General features: G+C 33.8%; 1 protein-coding gene across 7 annotated transcripts in view; it reads left to right on the top strand.

Annotated features, from left to right (window-relative positions):
- Positions 1–434: 434 nt before the first annotated feature.
- Positions 435–18,007, top strand: part of TNNI3K (TNNI3 interacting kinase) — a 283,823-nt gene continuing 266,250 nt past the window's right edge. For 2 of the 7 annotated variants that reach the window (XM_047083664.1, XM_047083666.1), the window contains exons 1-4: positions 435–553; positions 1,141–1,249; positions 11,461–11,546; positions 12,670–12,767. In XM_047083664.1, coding sequence (XP_046939620.1) covers positions 514–553; positions 1,141–1,249; positions 11,461–11,546; positions 12,670–12,767 — 333 coding nt within the window. In that variant the 5' untranslated portion in view covers positions 435–513. The remainder of the gene's footprint in view (positions 554–1,140; positions 1,250–11,460; positions 11,547–12,669; positions 12,768–18,007) is intronic. The other 5 variants (XM_047083661.1, XM_047083662.1, XM_047083660.1 and 2 more) reach the window with 5 other exon arrangements.

Below are 18,007 nucleotides of genomic sequence, written 5' to 3'. Positions count from 1 at the left end.
ACTTACATTTATTTCTATTAGTAGCGTGACATAAGATGTGGGTTTCCATATTTATATGGGGAGACAAATTCTATCACCAGTTACTCTTTTCCAACTGGCATTACTTTGACTCAGGGGTAAATGACTAGAAAGAAGCTCTAGATAGTTTTAATAGCTCTTTGTGAACCTCAGATGTAACTGAACCGCTTTCTAAATTTACCTACTAAAGAAATGACCCATGAAAGTATTCATGGGTAGATAATCAATTGATAAGGTAAATAATCCCATTGAAACATTTACTATTTATTTTTGATACAGCTGTTTTAAACAGACTGATTAGTTCCCTTTATGAGTTCACCCTTGAAAGCACAAACTATTTTGTTCTTTGTCATTGTTGCATGACATTCCATTTGGCAGTCAGCTTATTTTTAGCCAGACTATCAAAGTATTTTTCAACTGGACTGTCACTGCACTTGAACTTGGAATCTTGTAACCTGAGGAACTGCACTGGAGACAAGAAGACACCTCTAACAAATGGGAAATTATAAATCTAGACCAACCCAAACTTGCACTGGTAATTATTCTTATGCCCTAAGTGTAACATGGTTCTGTAGTTATAGATAATTAACATTTCATTGGGGTATCTGTTATTTTTTACATGGAGGATATGATAATGTATTATATGAAACCGTTAAGATATCTGAACTCAAATTATTTTTCTCTGAAAGATTTTTAGAGAAAACAGAAAATTTCTTACAAAAGTATGTTAGTTGCTAGGTATAATGTTCTTAGGAATACTGCTGAATATAGGGATTTTAGAATTATATCTTAAATATCTATAATTTGAAACCTAAAAACTTTTGTCTAGAAACTAAAGATTGCTGTAATTAAAATGCAATAAAATCAAATGAAATAAGTCAAATATATTCTTCTATGTAAATATATTATCCAATATCAAATGGGTTCTTAATTACTACAATTCAATATAATTGCATTTTAAATATAAACATCTGCATTTTAAGCTCACAGTCAGTAATTTAAATTAAGTATTATAGAATTTAGAATTAAAAACTGGAGTTTTAATTACTTGTATGTTATGATCTGTGTCTACATTTTGCAAAGCGCAGCTATGAATCAGTCTCATTTGTTTTTCTTTACTAGATGAATGGAAGAAGAAAGTCAGTGAATCTTATGTTATTATAATAGAAAGATTAGAAGATGACCTTCAAGTCGAAGAAAAAGAACTTGCAGAACTAAGGCACATATTTAGGTGAAGTTCTCAGAGTTATTATTTCTTCGTATAAGTACATTTGTTACTTATCTTGTTTTTAGATACATCTATATTTAAAAACACAACCGGTATAATCTCAGATGTCACTAATCATGGTAAGCCTAAAAATGTAAGGTTACCCCTTTCTTGGCCATTCCTATAGCCCCTAATATGCAAATATCTTATCTCCTTAAAATATGACTTGCATGCTCCCATCACTTAAGTTTAAAAAGAGAGGAAAATAAGGGCTGACTTTTGAATACAAGCTATTGCTGATCTGAATATCTTCCCTGGAGTTAGATTTCTTGTAAACCATGCCAGCAACGAACAGCAGGACTTCTCTTCTATTCTCAAATGGTGGTAGAATATTGGCCATGTTGTTCTTTTTGAGCTACTAGGGTAAGTCCAATTTTTAACAAACCTTCTGGTCTCTTGACATTTAAGGGCTGTCCCCTAATGGAACTGAGTATCATTCTGCCCCTGAACAATCATATAACAACATGTAATACTGGCTTCAAACTTTCAGTGAGTTTTGCTCATGATAACAAGAGAAAAATAATCTGGCATAGTGTCACAACCTTGGAAGACACAAAATGTTCAGAAAAGAGGGGCAGGACCCTTATATACACGAGCAACCTACTGGAGAAATTGAATCTGACATTGAGAAACTAGATGCATTTTTGAGGGTCAGTTTAAGTTAGCTGCTTGACTGAGGAAAAGTTCCACGTAAGCCAGTTAAACATGTTGACTTATACCTGTGTTATTAATCTAATGTACTCATGACAAAGGACCTCCTCTATTTTACTTGGAAAACAAGTGTAAACCAGTGACCAAATGATATATTCCAAAAGAATTTTCAGATATAGTAAATATATAAAGTTAACACGACTGGCAATTAAAGTTATTCACATATGATATAGTTGTCAGTGGGTTAATAAGGCTTTTTCAAGTGATCAGTTTACTGGAAAAGAGATACAAATGTAGAACTTAATCATAAGTCCTCTAGCTCTTAGTGACTCAGATAAATATGCTGAATGAAATGTGGTTAAACTGAAGAGACTTCCCTCAACTTTATGAACTCAAAATCTCATTTATTAATTTATTTTTTAATTTAAGAATTACTGTGCAGATATGTCAAGACTAATTTAACTAGACATATCCTTTTAAGGATTAAGCTTAACAATGGAGTCGAGATGTAGGTTTTATTCTGTGTTTTCCATTTATTCTACATCATACCCTGAGTTCATCAGTACATCATACTACATCAGCAACGGGCAGTTGTTTTTCCAGCTCCTGCTATAGCTGACTTTTCCTACATTTCCACTATATGCAATAAATGTGACCTCCTTTTTACTAATCAGTATTGGGGATGAGAGGCAGGAAACAGTGTCAGGGAGAATATAGTTCAGTATTTATTGTGCCAAATACATTCAAGTTGTTATTCCAGACACATGAAATATGAGACATTATGTAATTCTCACCATGACTCTGTGTGATAAATATTAATTCTGATGGATAATAAACTAAGGACTAGAGACATTGTATCTTATAAGATCATATGGTCAGTAAGTGCTGTAACTCTGATTTGTAGCAAGGTCAGCCTGAGTCCATAGAGAGAGTTCTTCCTATTTACTATACCCTTCTTCTTGCTCCAGGAGTTCATAATCTGGTTTAGGGGAAAGACATATATAAAGAACTCACAGAAGACATTCTATGACAAGTGATAAATGGGAAGAAAAATAAAATGGTTTCAAATACAAAAATTAAAAAAAAAGAAGATTTGGGAGCTCTTGATTTATCCATTTTAAAAAGCATTCCAGGTAAATGGCATAGTTAAGTAAAGATATATAGGCAAGAATGGATGAGTACCATGGAAGGTCGAGAGGAGTCAAGAAAAACTAATGTCTTGACCATTTTATCTAAGTTGAGTAAGAAGGTTAGGTCAGTCAGTATAAGGGTTTTATAGTGATATAGTTTTAAGTGCAGTTTCTTCTTTTTACAAACTATGTATCCTTGGATATATTATTTGGTGTCTTTGTGCCTCATCTGCATCTGTAAAATGAGGTTAATAATAACAGCCTCATGGATATTTGCAAAATGATGTTAATTAAAAGCTGAGTAGAGAACTTAACACACAGTAGGCATGAAATAATTGGAGGTTTCTATTTTCATCATTGATTGGGTAAATAAGGACAGTTTGAAAGACTGAAGACTTTATTATCCAGTAGAAGTAACAGTTTATTAAAAGTTAGGAAGTAAGAAAGTTAAGATTAAATGTTTTTATGTAAACAGGATGTTTTTAAAAGTTAAAATGTAAAATATTAGGACAATTCAAGATGATGCCAAAATCTGAACTATAACTTTTAAAGATTGTGATCAAGAGAGATTTGGCTAGGACTAGAAGGCTCATCAAAATGGATGCCAAATTCCCTAAGAATAATGGTAGGGCATTTTGTGGAGAGGCAGACTGGTGGTAGCCTGGTGCTAAAGCTGTTAAGGAAGTGACAGAAATGTTGCATTAGCCAGAAATGATAATAATGAAGCTGAGGAGAAGATTACTCACAGCCTAGAATCATGTTTCTCCAAGGGCTAAGAACCTCATACAGTAGAGTAACCAGCAGTGCTTGCTAAAATTTTAGATTCCATGATTCCACCCCATATCAAATGAATCAGAATCTCTGGGGCTGACTTCCAGAAACCTGAATTTTTAACAAGCTCCCCAGGTAATACTTTTGCATGCTAAAAATTATACTTCTGCTGAAGTTTAAAAACTACTTTAGAAAGATAGTCAAGTTGCACTGAGAACTCTGCCTGAGGTGTTATTGGTGAAGGGATGAAGAACATGAGAAAAAAGAAAGCAGGCAACTAGTATGGTCTACAGAGATTCAAGGGAGCAAACAAACAAACATAAACAGAGTACTCTGTCTGATTCCATCAAGACTGATAGCATCATCGGGAAAGAAAGGCAGTCATGCCTAGGGCAAAGTTCTGAGGATTTTCTTTTCTCTAGAATAAAATGATGGATGACAAGGAAGGAAGAGAATGGAGTGCTGAGAATATAAATTGTCTTACTCATTGACTCACATGCCAACATTTTATGGCATTTGGGAAGATTAAACATAATATTGTATGAGATCACATTTGAGTATCTAGGACATTTTGGGTGTTTCTTTCTCATCTTTTTCCATGCCTTGTATGATGTAATTAGTATTTCTGTGGTGAACAACTGTGTTATGCCTTATGACACCAGGCTTTCTCTAAACATGTCGATAAGAGGAAATGGTATAAGATGCCCAAAAAGAAGCACTTAACACCAGAATCACAGGTTGAGGATCACTGATATAAACACAGATTTGGGAGTTTTCTGGAGGTTTTTTGTTGTTTTTGTTTGCTAACAAGTTTCTTTATGGAATTCTTGGTAGATACTAATTGCATTCATTCAAAGAGATTTTCCACACCATAGTACACCAAGGCTTCTGTTAGCTCACATACACAATATCCTGGTATAGCTTTCACCCACAATATAATATAGAGCAATATGGTACTAAACTTTAAAAATATAAAGATAACCATTATATTCTTATGCCAATTCGTAGCAGCTTTGGAATGAAAGCTTGATAGGGTAATGAAAGAGAATGGAAATGGAATAATCTCTCTTCTTCCACAATAAAATTGCATTCACTCATAACTTTGGACATTTGTTGGGATAATAGATGGAAGATAGGAAGAAAAAGGGAAGGCAGAAGAAGGAAAGACAGAAGTGGCCCATTGATTACCATTATCTGATTATTTCCTCTTCTATGCCATCTCTAATCTTTATGTTTATCAATATAATGGCACTTATTACAAGGTGTTGTCTATCCATTTACAGGACTGTCTAACCACTAGTATATATGTTTACTAAAGGCAACTTCTTTGTCTTATTTGGCTTTATTTATATTTGTATTTATTTGTAATACCTATTTGCATGGCACTTGAAAGAAAAACAAACTAACAACTTAGTGCCTAGCACATGCTAGGCATGCTACCAGGTATTTTAATATGCATTGGCTCATATAATCCTAAATGTATATATGTAAAGTGCTTTGGTACAGTGATCAGCACATGGCAAACACTCAAAAATGGTAGTTAAAACTAATCATTGTGTTTATGTTAACAACATCTGAGGTAGTCATTCATTGCACTTGCCATTTTATACCTAAGGAAAATAAGCTCATCAAATTAAACCGGTTTGAACTAGGATAAACAACGTGTATAATTGTACTGGGATTGTACCCACTTGTATTTAATTTCAAAATGCGTAATCTTCATGACCTTGGTTCTCAGCTTGGGAGGTGGAGTAAGTATGGATCAGAATTATCTTTTAAATATTTTTATTTTCCCTACACCACTCCACAATTTTGCTATATCCTGTGTATTAGAACTATCCCTGGGTGTGGGAGTAGAAAACTATATTTTAGCCCCCGACTCCTACCCCTGGTGATACACGTATCCCACCCACAACGTTTGAAAATGTTTTACATAAGTAATGGCCCTCCCCATGTAACTTTTAAAAGCCTCCCAATTACATTACTTTGTTTCAATAAGTTTTAAAGTCATTAAAAATTTTAGAGCTGTGCTCTACTAATTTAATTGTCAAGGCTACTTTTTTATCTGCTTAATCTGCAGTATGAAATTTGACCTCAGTGAGGAGTTCCAGAGAAGTTATATTGTTCCAATGCCATGATATTTCAAAATAATCAAAATAACCCTATTTTTTTCTCATTTTAAATCTTATTTTGACATTGAGTAGACGTACCTTGGTTAATAATGATAATATCTCATTTTGAAATTGATTGGGTTTCATAAATAAACAAAAATATCAAAAGAATGCTTTGTTCCATGAGCAAGCAGTTATAATACTTTCATGATAAAAATGTATTAGGGTGGGGGGAAGGGAGAAAAAAAATATGTATGCCATTCCTGCTCATTTTCTCCCTGAAAAGTTCCTCTGGACCCAGCTGCAGTCCACCATACCTATCCTCCAAATGAAACATCTTCCAAAAATCAACTTTTTCAAAACTATAACCAATTATGAAATTTAGCTATTGTAAAGTGAATAGCTCCAGGCACATGGCAGGCTGACTTAATCTAAAATGAGTGAAATTCTCCAATAAAGTAGAAAATGGACTACTGAGGGAGGACATGTTATCTTATAAAATTAAAATAGAGTGAAAGTATTATTTGACATGTTGGTGCGTTGTGCTAGTTAGCAACAAAACAAAAACAAACCAAACAACAGAAAGACAATTCACATTGCCCCAAGACTGCCTACCTCTGTACCTCTTTTCTTGCTTGTCTAGGTAAAACTAGTTATGAATAATAATTGTAAAGTAATATCTTGCTAAAACATTATGAAGCAGCTGATCTCAATCTCTCTCTTTCAGTCTCTTTCTCTCCCTCCAGCTTGTTACCTCACTAGCTTTATCTTTCCTCCTTTTATCCACCCTCTAGTCTTCCCTTCCATCCTACACTGCCCCCCATCTTCCTTTTTTCTTTTCTAGTCTCCCTTCTCAAATGCAAGACAAAGCAATAAAGTTGTTAAAATACCAATATAATAATCAATATCAGTGCATTATTAAAAATAATTATTATACCAGCTAATGTTTGTAAGTCTTACAAAAATCTAAGCCTCATAATAAATCATTATTGTCTCAATTTTATCATCTTTCACTATTCTTGCTCTGCCACCATATTTCAATAATTATTTATTGTATGATGAATTAATAAATATACTTCATGTTATTAGTTTGCTGATTGGACCTGGGTGATATTGGACAAATACATTCTGGATATTTTGGGGGGATGTATCTTGGGAACAGATCTTATTGATGATTTTTCTGTTTCTGTTGTTTGATGGGGACCGGATCAGAAGCAGCCACAAAGAACTACATTAGGAAGTTATAGCCAGTCCTTTGAAACCTAAATTACCAAATTGGGAAACTAGATGATCTATAACAAATCCATTTCTCCTTTCTACCTTCTTGGTCTTTTCCTAAATTTCAGCAAATGAATTAATTTAAAAAAATGTAATCTACCTATGAGAATATTTTGGACAGTAGTATGTTATTTAGGGCCAGCTATTCAAATGTTACATTTTAATTGGTTTCCAGTTGTGGTCATGTCAAATATTTTCTTGAAAGGATGAGGTCATGAGAAAGGAGTTTAATTGGATCACAAAACTGCATACTTTTCTGGATACAAGGTAAAGGCTAAGAAAAGAGTTCATTATGCTACAAGAAAGAAAGTAACCTTTGGGTACAGAACTACCATTTTTAATGATTAAGGACAGAATTTACTGTTAGAAATATATTCATAATAGTGAGTTCATTTTAATTAGGAACTTCATCCATACCCCAGCAAGCAGTATGAACTCATTAGGATATGTTAAGTTACAGTCTGGCATGGCAGGTGATGAAAAATATAAAGGAAAATTAAAAAATAAATTGAGCTTAGGGTATTAGAATACATAAGTGATGTTCAGTTGACAGTGAATTTGACATACACAGTTCCTTTAGAAGAGGCAAAAGAAGAGAATATGAGGTATCTCTCCTAGGAATGATTGCATTAAAACCTTGAATATTTTAATTACATGTTTCAAAACAGAAACATTTGACTAAAAGTTAATGGGAAGTGAGAATTAGGATTCAAATATAGCCCCAAAGTAACTCTCATTAAAAAAATTACATTCCAGTTATTAAAGTTAAGATAAAAATTGTACTATTAAAATTGCACTTGACTGACAAATATTGTGGGAGCCTATTCTCAGTTAATTCATTTTTGTTGGTATTAATAGAAGTTGTATGAGTTCAAGGAGGATATAATTGAAGAAAGAACAAAAACAACAGGAAACAGTTCAGTTTTGAGCAAGGAGCTATTTAGGACTGTACATTGAGTCACTTATGAATGGTCAAGTCTACTTTAAAATTCAGTGAGCTGAGAATTGATTGTTGAACACAAAGTAACTAATATAATTCATGCTTTCAATGTGACTTATGCAAACAATAGATATTCATTCAGGGTTATTCATATCTTAAATAAAGCAATAAACTGTGGCATCTTATATTTTGTTTATTCAGTGTTTACTTTCTTTGCAAAGCTGGTCTGGGCATTAGAGATCAGAATTAATGCAAAGATCAGTTGCAGGATTCTATGTAGCATGCATTTCCCCAGGACTGAGGCACCTAAAGGATCCAGAGATTAGTGAGTAGTTTATATCCAGTAGACTGTTGAGAACATAGTAAAGTGAGCATTAAGAACAGAGGTGGAGCATACAGTTGGTGTTGTGCCAGACTGACTGAATACATCATCAAAGTTAGATCATGCAATAAGAAAGCAATTGAATCTATCTTCTTAATAAAACATTTCAGTGCAATCTTTTTTCCCCTTTGGATTTTTAATATCTCCCTTTTCCCTTCATTCTTCTTTTAATATCTCCAGTGTTGATAATAGCCTTCCCATTGACATGATGCCCTAGGACTTATGTTATAAAATTGTGATTCTAGTAGTTGCTCTGAATCACTGACAGGTGCTAGGTGTCACAACAGTGAGCTTGGTAGCCATTTTTAAAAGCATGTGAAGACAGGGTCAGACATTGTCTAGGAGCCTAAATGAGAGTCACCATCAGCATAAAATTGTCAAAATCAGGAAATTTTACAGGTTGTCAAATGTGAGAGATTGAAGAAGGTCAAACTTGGTTTGAAAATTATGCTAAAATCTCCCAAGGCATAGACTATGCAGGGGAAGTTGTACATTCAGTGATCTTGATAATACTAGTAATAATAATAAAATAACAATTTATTGATAACATATGTGCTAGATACTATAGTAAGCCCTATCCTCATGTATTCTTCATAACAATACAATGTCTATGTATTATTTTAATCATTTTATAACTGAAGAAATTAAATTTGAAGAGGTTTAATAACTTGCCCAAATTGGAGGGAAAAAAAAAGACTACTTAAAAAGCAGAAGCAGGATAGGATTTCAATCCTGTTGTAAATACAAGGACAAGTTTTTAAGGATTACCTACATTTCAGCTACACTGCTGAAATGACTTTCCACTTTTAAAACATCAAAACATGGGAAATATTGCTGTATAATATTAGAGATACACATTGAAAAACTAATTTTCTCAGGAGTTTATTGCTACAGAGGACTCCCAAGCCTTTCTTCTTTCACCGTTTGCCATTAAGTTCATTATAGTTAGCTCAAAAGGTACTTCCTTCCCTGTTCTTCTTTTAGGATGAAGGTTATATATTTCTTTACATTTAACAGAAGGCCTCCCTGTCCTTCTCCACCCAATACTTTGTTTTCTGTCTTTTGATCTTATTGTGTGTTTTCATTGCTGGATAATGGAAGGACCAAGAAAGAAAAGCCAACACAGATCAGAACTTCTAAATCATTGTCAATCAACATCTTCAATTGCTAGTCACAGTTTTCTTTCCCTTTTTATTTACGGACACTGATTTCCTACAAACTTCAAGAGAAAAATCCCATCTACCTAGCTTTAAAAAGCAGAGTTCAGCTTTTCAGAAAACCTGTATTATTTGAAATCATAACCACAGAGAAGACCTCTGTGAATGCACTTGTAAGTCTGGGCTGCTGAGTGCATTTTGTTTAGTACTACCTATTAAGTTTTTTTTTCTCCAAGACATCTGTAATACAATCGGCTTTAAGGGTTTAGAAGGCTGACACAGGGAAAGGCCACACATTTCCAAGAATTGTGTTATTTTGTGAAGTTATTGCACATACCATAAAATAGGTATACCATTTACAATTAGGTTCATTTCAGATAGATATTTTAAAAAGTAGTATTTTCATCAGAAATATTTTTGGGGGGGCATAATTCATTGAACTGTGGGAAAGTACAGATAGGAATGCGTTAAACTCTTAGCCATTTCTCCTGGAATACTTGGCTCCTTCCTCTATTATATTATTAACGTTTGTAAAATTGACCCTGAGTTTACTGCACTCCTACATATATTATTCCAAAGCAAGTTGAGGTAGATTTCTCAATATGAATAAGCATGTCAGTGGACTTGGCAGCTGGGAAGTTGAACATTCAAGGCAAGATGGTTATGAGGATGGGGAAGTTTTAGGATATTCTATGAAAACAAACCACTGGGATTGCCATTGCTAATTACAACATTTCACGGAGATCCTTTGGATGTCTCTAGATTTAAAGGCTTTCTCTTTTTAGCAGCACCCTGGAGAATAGCACCTTTTCTTTTCTATTTTAAAATTCCAGTAGCTTTTGAAGTGCTTAACTGGGTGCCTTGATGATAATGTCCTGAATTTATAGTACCTTTCGAGTGTAAGTACTTTACAAATGATATGGAAGGCTCACTCACCAAAGACTATGCTATCTCACTAAAGCTGCTGGAGATTTAAATAGGCAGGAAGTGGCTTGAAATTGACCTGGGAGGCCAAGGATATGATTTCATTTCTACTGAAAAATGTCCTGGGAGTACCAACGATTTCAAAAGGTCAAGAATTTTAGCTTTACATTCCTTTTCCAAGGCTACCTTTGGCTCTCTAGGGCCCTCCTGGGGCAATGGTCTTTGTTCAGACAAAGGCAAGGATTTTACTAATTGAATCACTAACACTACTCCTCTCAGGGGACTGTGTATCATAGTACCCGATCAGAGTTTAGAACTTCTTTATCTGTGAAACCTGACCCAGTCAGAGTACAAGGAAAACTTTGCTTCAGGCAGAATTTGTAAAACTTTGGGATTATATTCCTCTCTCCAATCTCTTACCAAAATGCTTCATTTTTTTTTTCTTTTTGGAGGGAATTTCTTGACTTTCTCCATAAATATGATGTGAAATTTTGCATGTGAATGATTTACTTTCAAATGTCTGTTTTCTATTTCTACATTAATTTTAATTCATAAAGTTGCCTTGAAACGTTCAAATTATACATAGAAAACAAAATGCATAAGAGTCCTTAATTTAAACCTGGGCTCTCAAACTTCCGTATTATTTTCTCTTGACTTAGGTTTTCTTCATATAGATGTATATTCAAAATTATTTTTCTAGGTACAATGAAATCCCACAAAAGACGTATTTTTTTAATTTATAGTAATAATAGTCCCTTTTATATTTTTTCCAGTAAAAAATAATAAACTAAAAGGTGAAATTTTTGATCATATGAAAAAATTCTTTTTCAGCTCCGATGATGCCTTCAGTAAAGTCAACTTAAATTACCGCACAGAAAATGGGCTGTCTCTACTTCATTTATGCTGCATTTGTGGAGGTGAGTGCTTGAAACTCAATACTTTATAAACTCGTTATATGTAAAGATGGTCAATGATTTGAGCTGCTTTATAGTCTACAGGAGGATTCTATTCATACTCAATTTTCTTTTTTGCTTTATCCCTACAACCCTGATAACCTTCAGGTGAAACAGTAACTACCAGGCAGATGTTCCAGTTGATTTAGCTCTGTTTAAGTTTTATTGTGTTCGTACCCTGAACCAAGTCACTTAGTTTGCTTGGAAATCAAAAAAAGCATTTTTCAGCATTGGGTTTGCTAGTCAGAGATTAGGTTAATTTCAGAAGCACTTAAAGCATTCCCTAAAATATCATCATGCAATTGCTTTACAATCTACAGTAAGATATGTGGAAGGTAAGATAAATGCCAAACATAAAATCTCAAAGTGAAGATTGATCAAAGTGAAGATTTAGAGTTAAATTTGGCTCATATTTTGTTCTGCTTTGTTCATTAATGTATTCCAAGCACCTAGCATGGAGACTGGCATTTGGTAGGTACCTAATAAATTTATTGAATTAATGAATGGTTAGTATTCATTTTGTTAATCCAAACTAGTATTCATTGAACTTGGGTTTTTAAATAAAACACTAATGTAGAAATATCAACTCTAATCCTATTCCTTAACCATTCCTCCCAAACAAATTAAGCATACTCTACTTAACAGATTTTCCTCCCAAATTTAAACATACTTTCCCCAACCTTCATCATTTCTTCCAGATATCTCTAATCTAAATAAGTTCTGCTAATGATGTTCTGAGGTATCCTGGGCAACTCGATTTCTATCTAAGCCTTTTCCCTAATAATTTATTAAGATTTTTTCCCTTTTTTTAATGCTTTAAAACCAACTAATGATGAAAGCACTATAGAAAAATATAACACAAATGCATTAAAATAAACAGCATTGATATAAAGTTTTATAAGTGTAATAAAATGTTCACTACTAAGGAAGGCTGTCAATTAATAGAAAACTTTACAAATTACCTGCAGAACAGCAGTCTGACATTTTCATACATCAGTGTGAATTTATCATTAAGTCAAAAAGATATTTTAAAGTCACTTGGTCTATCCCCACAACAACATAAGTTTCTTTCACTCTTCTCATTCAGGCAACAAGTCACATATTAGAACCCTTATGTTAAAAGGGCTTCGTCCATCTCGACTGACAAGAAATGGATTTACAGCCTTGCACTTGGCAGTTTACAAGGTATAATATCTTTGTTCCCACAATACTGTATTAGAACCAAGGATGATAATGTATCTTCAGGCTGCTGCTGCTGTCTTTCTTCTTCTTCTTCTTCCTCCTCCTCCTCCCCTTCCTCCTTTCTCCCCTTCTCCTTCCTATTCCTCTTCTCTTTCTCCTCCAACTCCTTCTTCTTTTTCTCCTTCTCCTTTCCTTCTTCTTCCATACTTTTTTTTTTTTTTTTTTTTGCAAATTGACAATCGTGGGAAACGTTCAGAGGAACCAGAGCATTATTATATTACTGGATGAAGTTCTTTCTCTATATTTAACAGGTATCATCTATATACCAGACACATACTCTTTTCAATGCTTTCCATGTTAATTTAATTCTCATAGGAAACCCGTGCGTGAGTACTATTATTGTCCCCAAGATTACATGGTCAGTGGGTTAGCCAGGATTTAAGACCTGGCAGTCTGGTCCCCTTGCCAGAGCTTCTGACCAGGAGACCAAGCTGCTTCCATGCAGAAGAGGATGTATTTGAGGATAAAAGCAGCACATTGAAGCTACATTTCTTTTTCTTCACATTATTAAAAATATCTCCAGATATTAAAAATGTCTCTAGATTTCCCTTTAGTCTCCTTCTTTTATATCTCCTACTTTTGTTTTAGTTTGTTTCCAGTCCCTGTTTCCAAGCTAATCTCAGTACCTCATCAGAAAGTAAATGTAAAAGTGGATTGGAAAAACTAGGATACTCCATATTGGGATAGATCCTTGAGATTGTCATAAATATAAATTTATAGAATATATAAAATATTAAAAAATAAATTAAAAATTTTAAAAGTTGGAGGCACCTGGGTGGCTCAGTCAGTTGGGCGTCCGACTTCAGCTCAGGTCATGATCTCACAGTTCGTGCGTTCAAGCCCCATGTCGGGCTCTGTGCTGATAGCTCGGAGCCTGGAACCTGCTTCAGATTCTGTGTCCCCCCTCTCTCTGCCCCCACCCGTGCTTGTGCTCTGTCTCTCTATGTCTTTCAAAAATGAGTAAACATTAAAAAAAATAAATTAGAATATATAAAATATATTATTCTCTAATAGTAATGAGTTTCTACTTACTCTGCACTTATTATGAGTTAACTATCACACTAGGTTTTATATGCATTGTTTCTTTATTAATATAACTTAGTGAGATGCATAATAGGGTTTATTTTATAGAAAAAGGAAATTGAAGGTTAAAATTAGATATCTAGTAAATGTCAGAGTAATGATTAGAATCAAGTGCAGTTGGCTCATACTTTCAGACTCTCATTGTTATATTGCATATTTTGTTCTTTCTCAATTTCATGTGAATCTGTGACAGGATTTTATTTCAATTTTGTATGTGCAGGTATGGGGGGTAGGCAGCTGTTTGCTCGTACCAGGATCACTTTGCACTACATTCTCTCCTTCAATCTTTGGAGTTCATCACTGGGGGAAGAGAGCCATATTTTGCCATGATTCAGATTCACATATTCCTGTGATTCATAGTGCAAATGCTCTAATGCATACCCTTTTCTACCCCCAGTCAATGCCCAGTCAATTTTTTTTTTCTGGGAGAAAGCATCAGTTATGTGCTGATAACTGCACATAACTGTGCAGGTATTAGGAGGAATTGAATACCAAGTTTCCTGTGAAACTTGTATTGAGGCTGAGTTCAGGAGGTAGGAAAACAGTGTCTGATGCTGGCTTTTCTGCTGACTAGCAGGAGGTGAAAGTAGAAGACCTCCAAGGAATAGGAAGGGAATGATGGAGAGTTAAGGCAGTATGCAAAACCATGAATCCTGAATCTGACTGGGAGATTCCTTTTTGCATTAGTTTGTTTTCCTGACACTTAGCATGACACAACCACAGAAATGCATTCTCAATGATTTAGTGCTACAATCTTTACAGAATCTATTTCTTCCAATTCTTTTTATCAAACTAAGTTTCCATTTTTAGGAATCCCTCTATTTCTTCTGTTTTCATATATTTTACAGAAGGATATATGGACTAGCTTTCTCGTAGCAAGTTTAAAGAAATTTAGAATCTTAGGACACAGAGTAGGCAACGTTTTTAAAAAGGCCATAGTAGAGTACATGATTACTCATTCTTTAACAAGGGCAAAAACAAATTAAATTTACAATTTCCCTTAAAACACAGAAACCATTGCATTAAATCTAGTTCTAACTATCCACTCTGCCCTACCTAAGAAAAAGAAAATACACTTACATAATCATAATACAATGATCAAAATCAGAAAATTTAACATTGGTGCAATACTATTATTTAATCTATTGTCCAAAGTCAAATTTGGTTAATTGTCCTATTAGCATCATTTATAAAAAGCTGTTTTTTTTTTCTTGTTTAGGATTGATTCCAGAATCATTCATTTTTACTTTTCTTGTCTCTGTAATCTCTTTTTATCTAAAAGAGATTTCCTTTCCTTTGTTTCCTTTTCTTTCCTTTCCTTTTTTGATCTAATATTTTGGTGCATACAGAATAGTTATGTATTTATATGTACTTATTTGGATGTTTATAAATATTGCAAATGAACTGAATTTTTTCTTAACATTCACAAAATGAATAATTTGATTTTCACACTTTTTATTGGTCATATCAGCAGCTTTTTCAAGTATACACCCTGGCATGCTGGGCCTGCCTCAGACTTGGGTAGTTTTTACCAGCAGGGCAACTCTGCTTTTATTGATAATAATGGAGCAGATGTTTTATTTTTTAATTCCATGTGTATAGTTAGCACTCCTCTGACTTTTTTGGTTTATTTTTCCTTTGTTTCTGCTTAGTTTATTTTTTTAATAGGGATTAAATTTATTGATATATAATTTATGCACAATAATTTCACAATTTTAAGTGGACAATTTGATGAGTTTTAAAAATGTATAGAGTCATGTACTATCATCACAGTTGTGACATAGGACTTTTCTATCATGTAAAAGAGTTCCTTCATACCTTTTTGTGGTTAATTCCCTGCCCTAGCCCCCTGGCCTCTGCAAATACTATGTTTTCTTTCACTATAGTTTTTCCCTTTCTAGAATTTTACATAAATGCAATCCAGTTAGTATATTTTCTTTTATATATGGTTTCTATCACTTAGCAGAGTGCTATTGTTGTGTGTTCAGTAATTCATTTCTTTTAATTTGTAGTTGTATTCCATTCTATGGATATACCACCATTTGTTTAACAATTCATCTGTTACGGATATAAGGGTTATTTCCAGATTTTGACTGTTATAAAGCTGCTATTAACATTCATGTACAGATCTTCGTTTGAACATACATTTTTATTTCTCTTGGGCAATATGTAGGAATGGAATTGATGGGTCATATCATAATGATGCCAAGATCTTTACCAAATTAGCTATATCATCTTCTATTCCCATCAGCAATGTGTGAGATTCTAGTTGTTATGTTACATACTCTTGCCAACACTTATCAATATTTTTTATTTTAGTGATTCTATTGGATGTATATTAATATTTCAGGATTAATTTACATTTCCCTAATGGCTAAGGAAGTTGAGTAGATTTTTATGTGCTAGTTTGTCACCATTTTTTTTTGATGTAGTGTCTGTTCAAATCTTAATTCCATTTTTAAATTTGGTTTATTGTTTTCTTAAATTGTAAGAAGATATCTTTATATATTTTAGATATGGGTTTTTTTGTTGGATATACATTTTGCAAAACTTTTCTCCAGTCCGTGGCTTGCATTTCATTTTCTTAGCAGTGGCATTTAAAGAGAAAAACTTTTATGCATTATTTTTTAACTGATTACTCTAGTGATTACACTATGGATCTTGAACAAACATGTGCATTGTCTGTTAATATTGGCCTATATCACTTTAAATGTAAGCACCTTCCATATTATAGTTCCACTTTATCTTCATTCTTTATAGTATTGTTTCCATGTACATTATTTCTATATATGAATATACTGTCAGAATTTTCATGATAAACACTTCATATATTTTAAAGAAAATGAGAGAAAATATCTAGTTTTCAGCAGATTGGTTATAATAATATTATGTATGATTGTCTCTGTATAATGCTTTTTAGAGTTCACTGAGCTTCTTAAATCCATAAGTTTATGTTTTCATCAAATTCATGAATTTTGATTATTGTTTTTTCATATATGTATGTTAGAATGTTTGATAATCTTCCATATGTTACTGAGTCTCTATTCATTTTCTTCTCTTTTTTTTTCTCTGTTTTTAAAATTTGATTATTTCTATTTACCTGAATTCAAGTTCAAAGACTATCACTCTGCCATCTCCCATCTGATGTTAATCTAAGAATTATTCATTTCAGATACCATACTTTTCAGTTCTAGGATTTCCTTTGATTTTTAAATATAATCTCAATTTCTCTTTTATGATTACTCATCTGTTTCTTTTATTTTTCTTTATTTTCCTTTAAATTCTGGAAGCTATGATTAATGACTTAAGTTTTTTTAATGTTTATTTGTTTGTTTGTTTATTTATTTATAAATGTTTTTTTAATGTTTATTCCTTTTTGAGAGAAAGAGAGAGACAGAGTGTGAGAGGTGGAAGGGCAGAGAGAGAAGGAGTCACAGAATCTGAAGCAGGCTCCAGGCTCTGAGCTGTCAGCACAGAGCCTGACGAGGGGCTCGAACTCACCGGCTGCAAGATCATGACCTGAGCTGAAGTTGGACGCTTAACCAACTGAGCCACCCAGGTGCCCCATGTTTATTTATTTTTGAGAGAGAGAGACAGAGCGTGGGCACTGGAAGGGCAGAGAGAGAGAGAGAGAGAGAGAGAGGGAGACACAGAATCAGAACAGGCTCCAGGCTCCAAACTGTCACCACAGAGCCCAATGTGGGGCTCGAACACACAAACTGTGAGATAATGACCTGAGCTGAAGCCAAACACTTAACCAACTGAGGCACCCAGGCACAACAATGACTGCTTTTTAAATGCCTTATCTGTTGTTTCTAACACCTGGATTACCTCAGTGTTTATATCTAGTGGACACTTTTCTCTTGGCTGAATATTACATTTTCCAGTTTCTTCACTACTTATTAATTTTTTATTGCATGTTAGACATTTATATTATTTGTTTTAGTAAATCATCATGTTATCTTCCTTTAAAGGGTGTTGAGTTTTGGGGCGCCTGGGTGACTCAGTTGGTTAAGCATCAACTTTGGCTCAGGTTATGATCTTGCAGTTCCTGAGTTCAAGCCATGCATCAAGCTCTGGGCTGTCAGCAGAGAGGCTGC

This window comes from Lynx rufus, unplaced genomic scaffold (genome assembly GCF_022079265.1).
Source record: "Lynx rufus isolate CCGP_SWC_20201006 ecotype Redwood Valley unplaced genomic scaffold, mLynRuf1.p SCAF_2, whole genome shotgun sequence".
Taxonomy (NCBI): Eukaryota; Metazoa; Chordata; class Mammalia; order Carnivora; family Felidae; genus Lynx; species Lynx rufus.
This window is presented reverse-complemented; position numbering and strand designations above follow the sequence as displayed.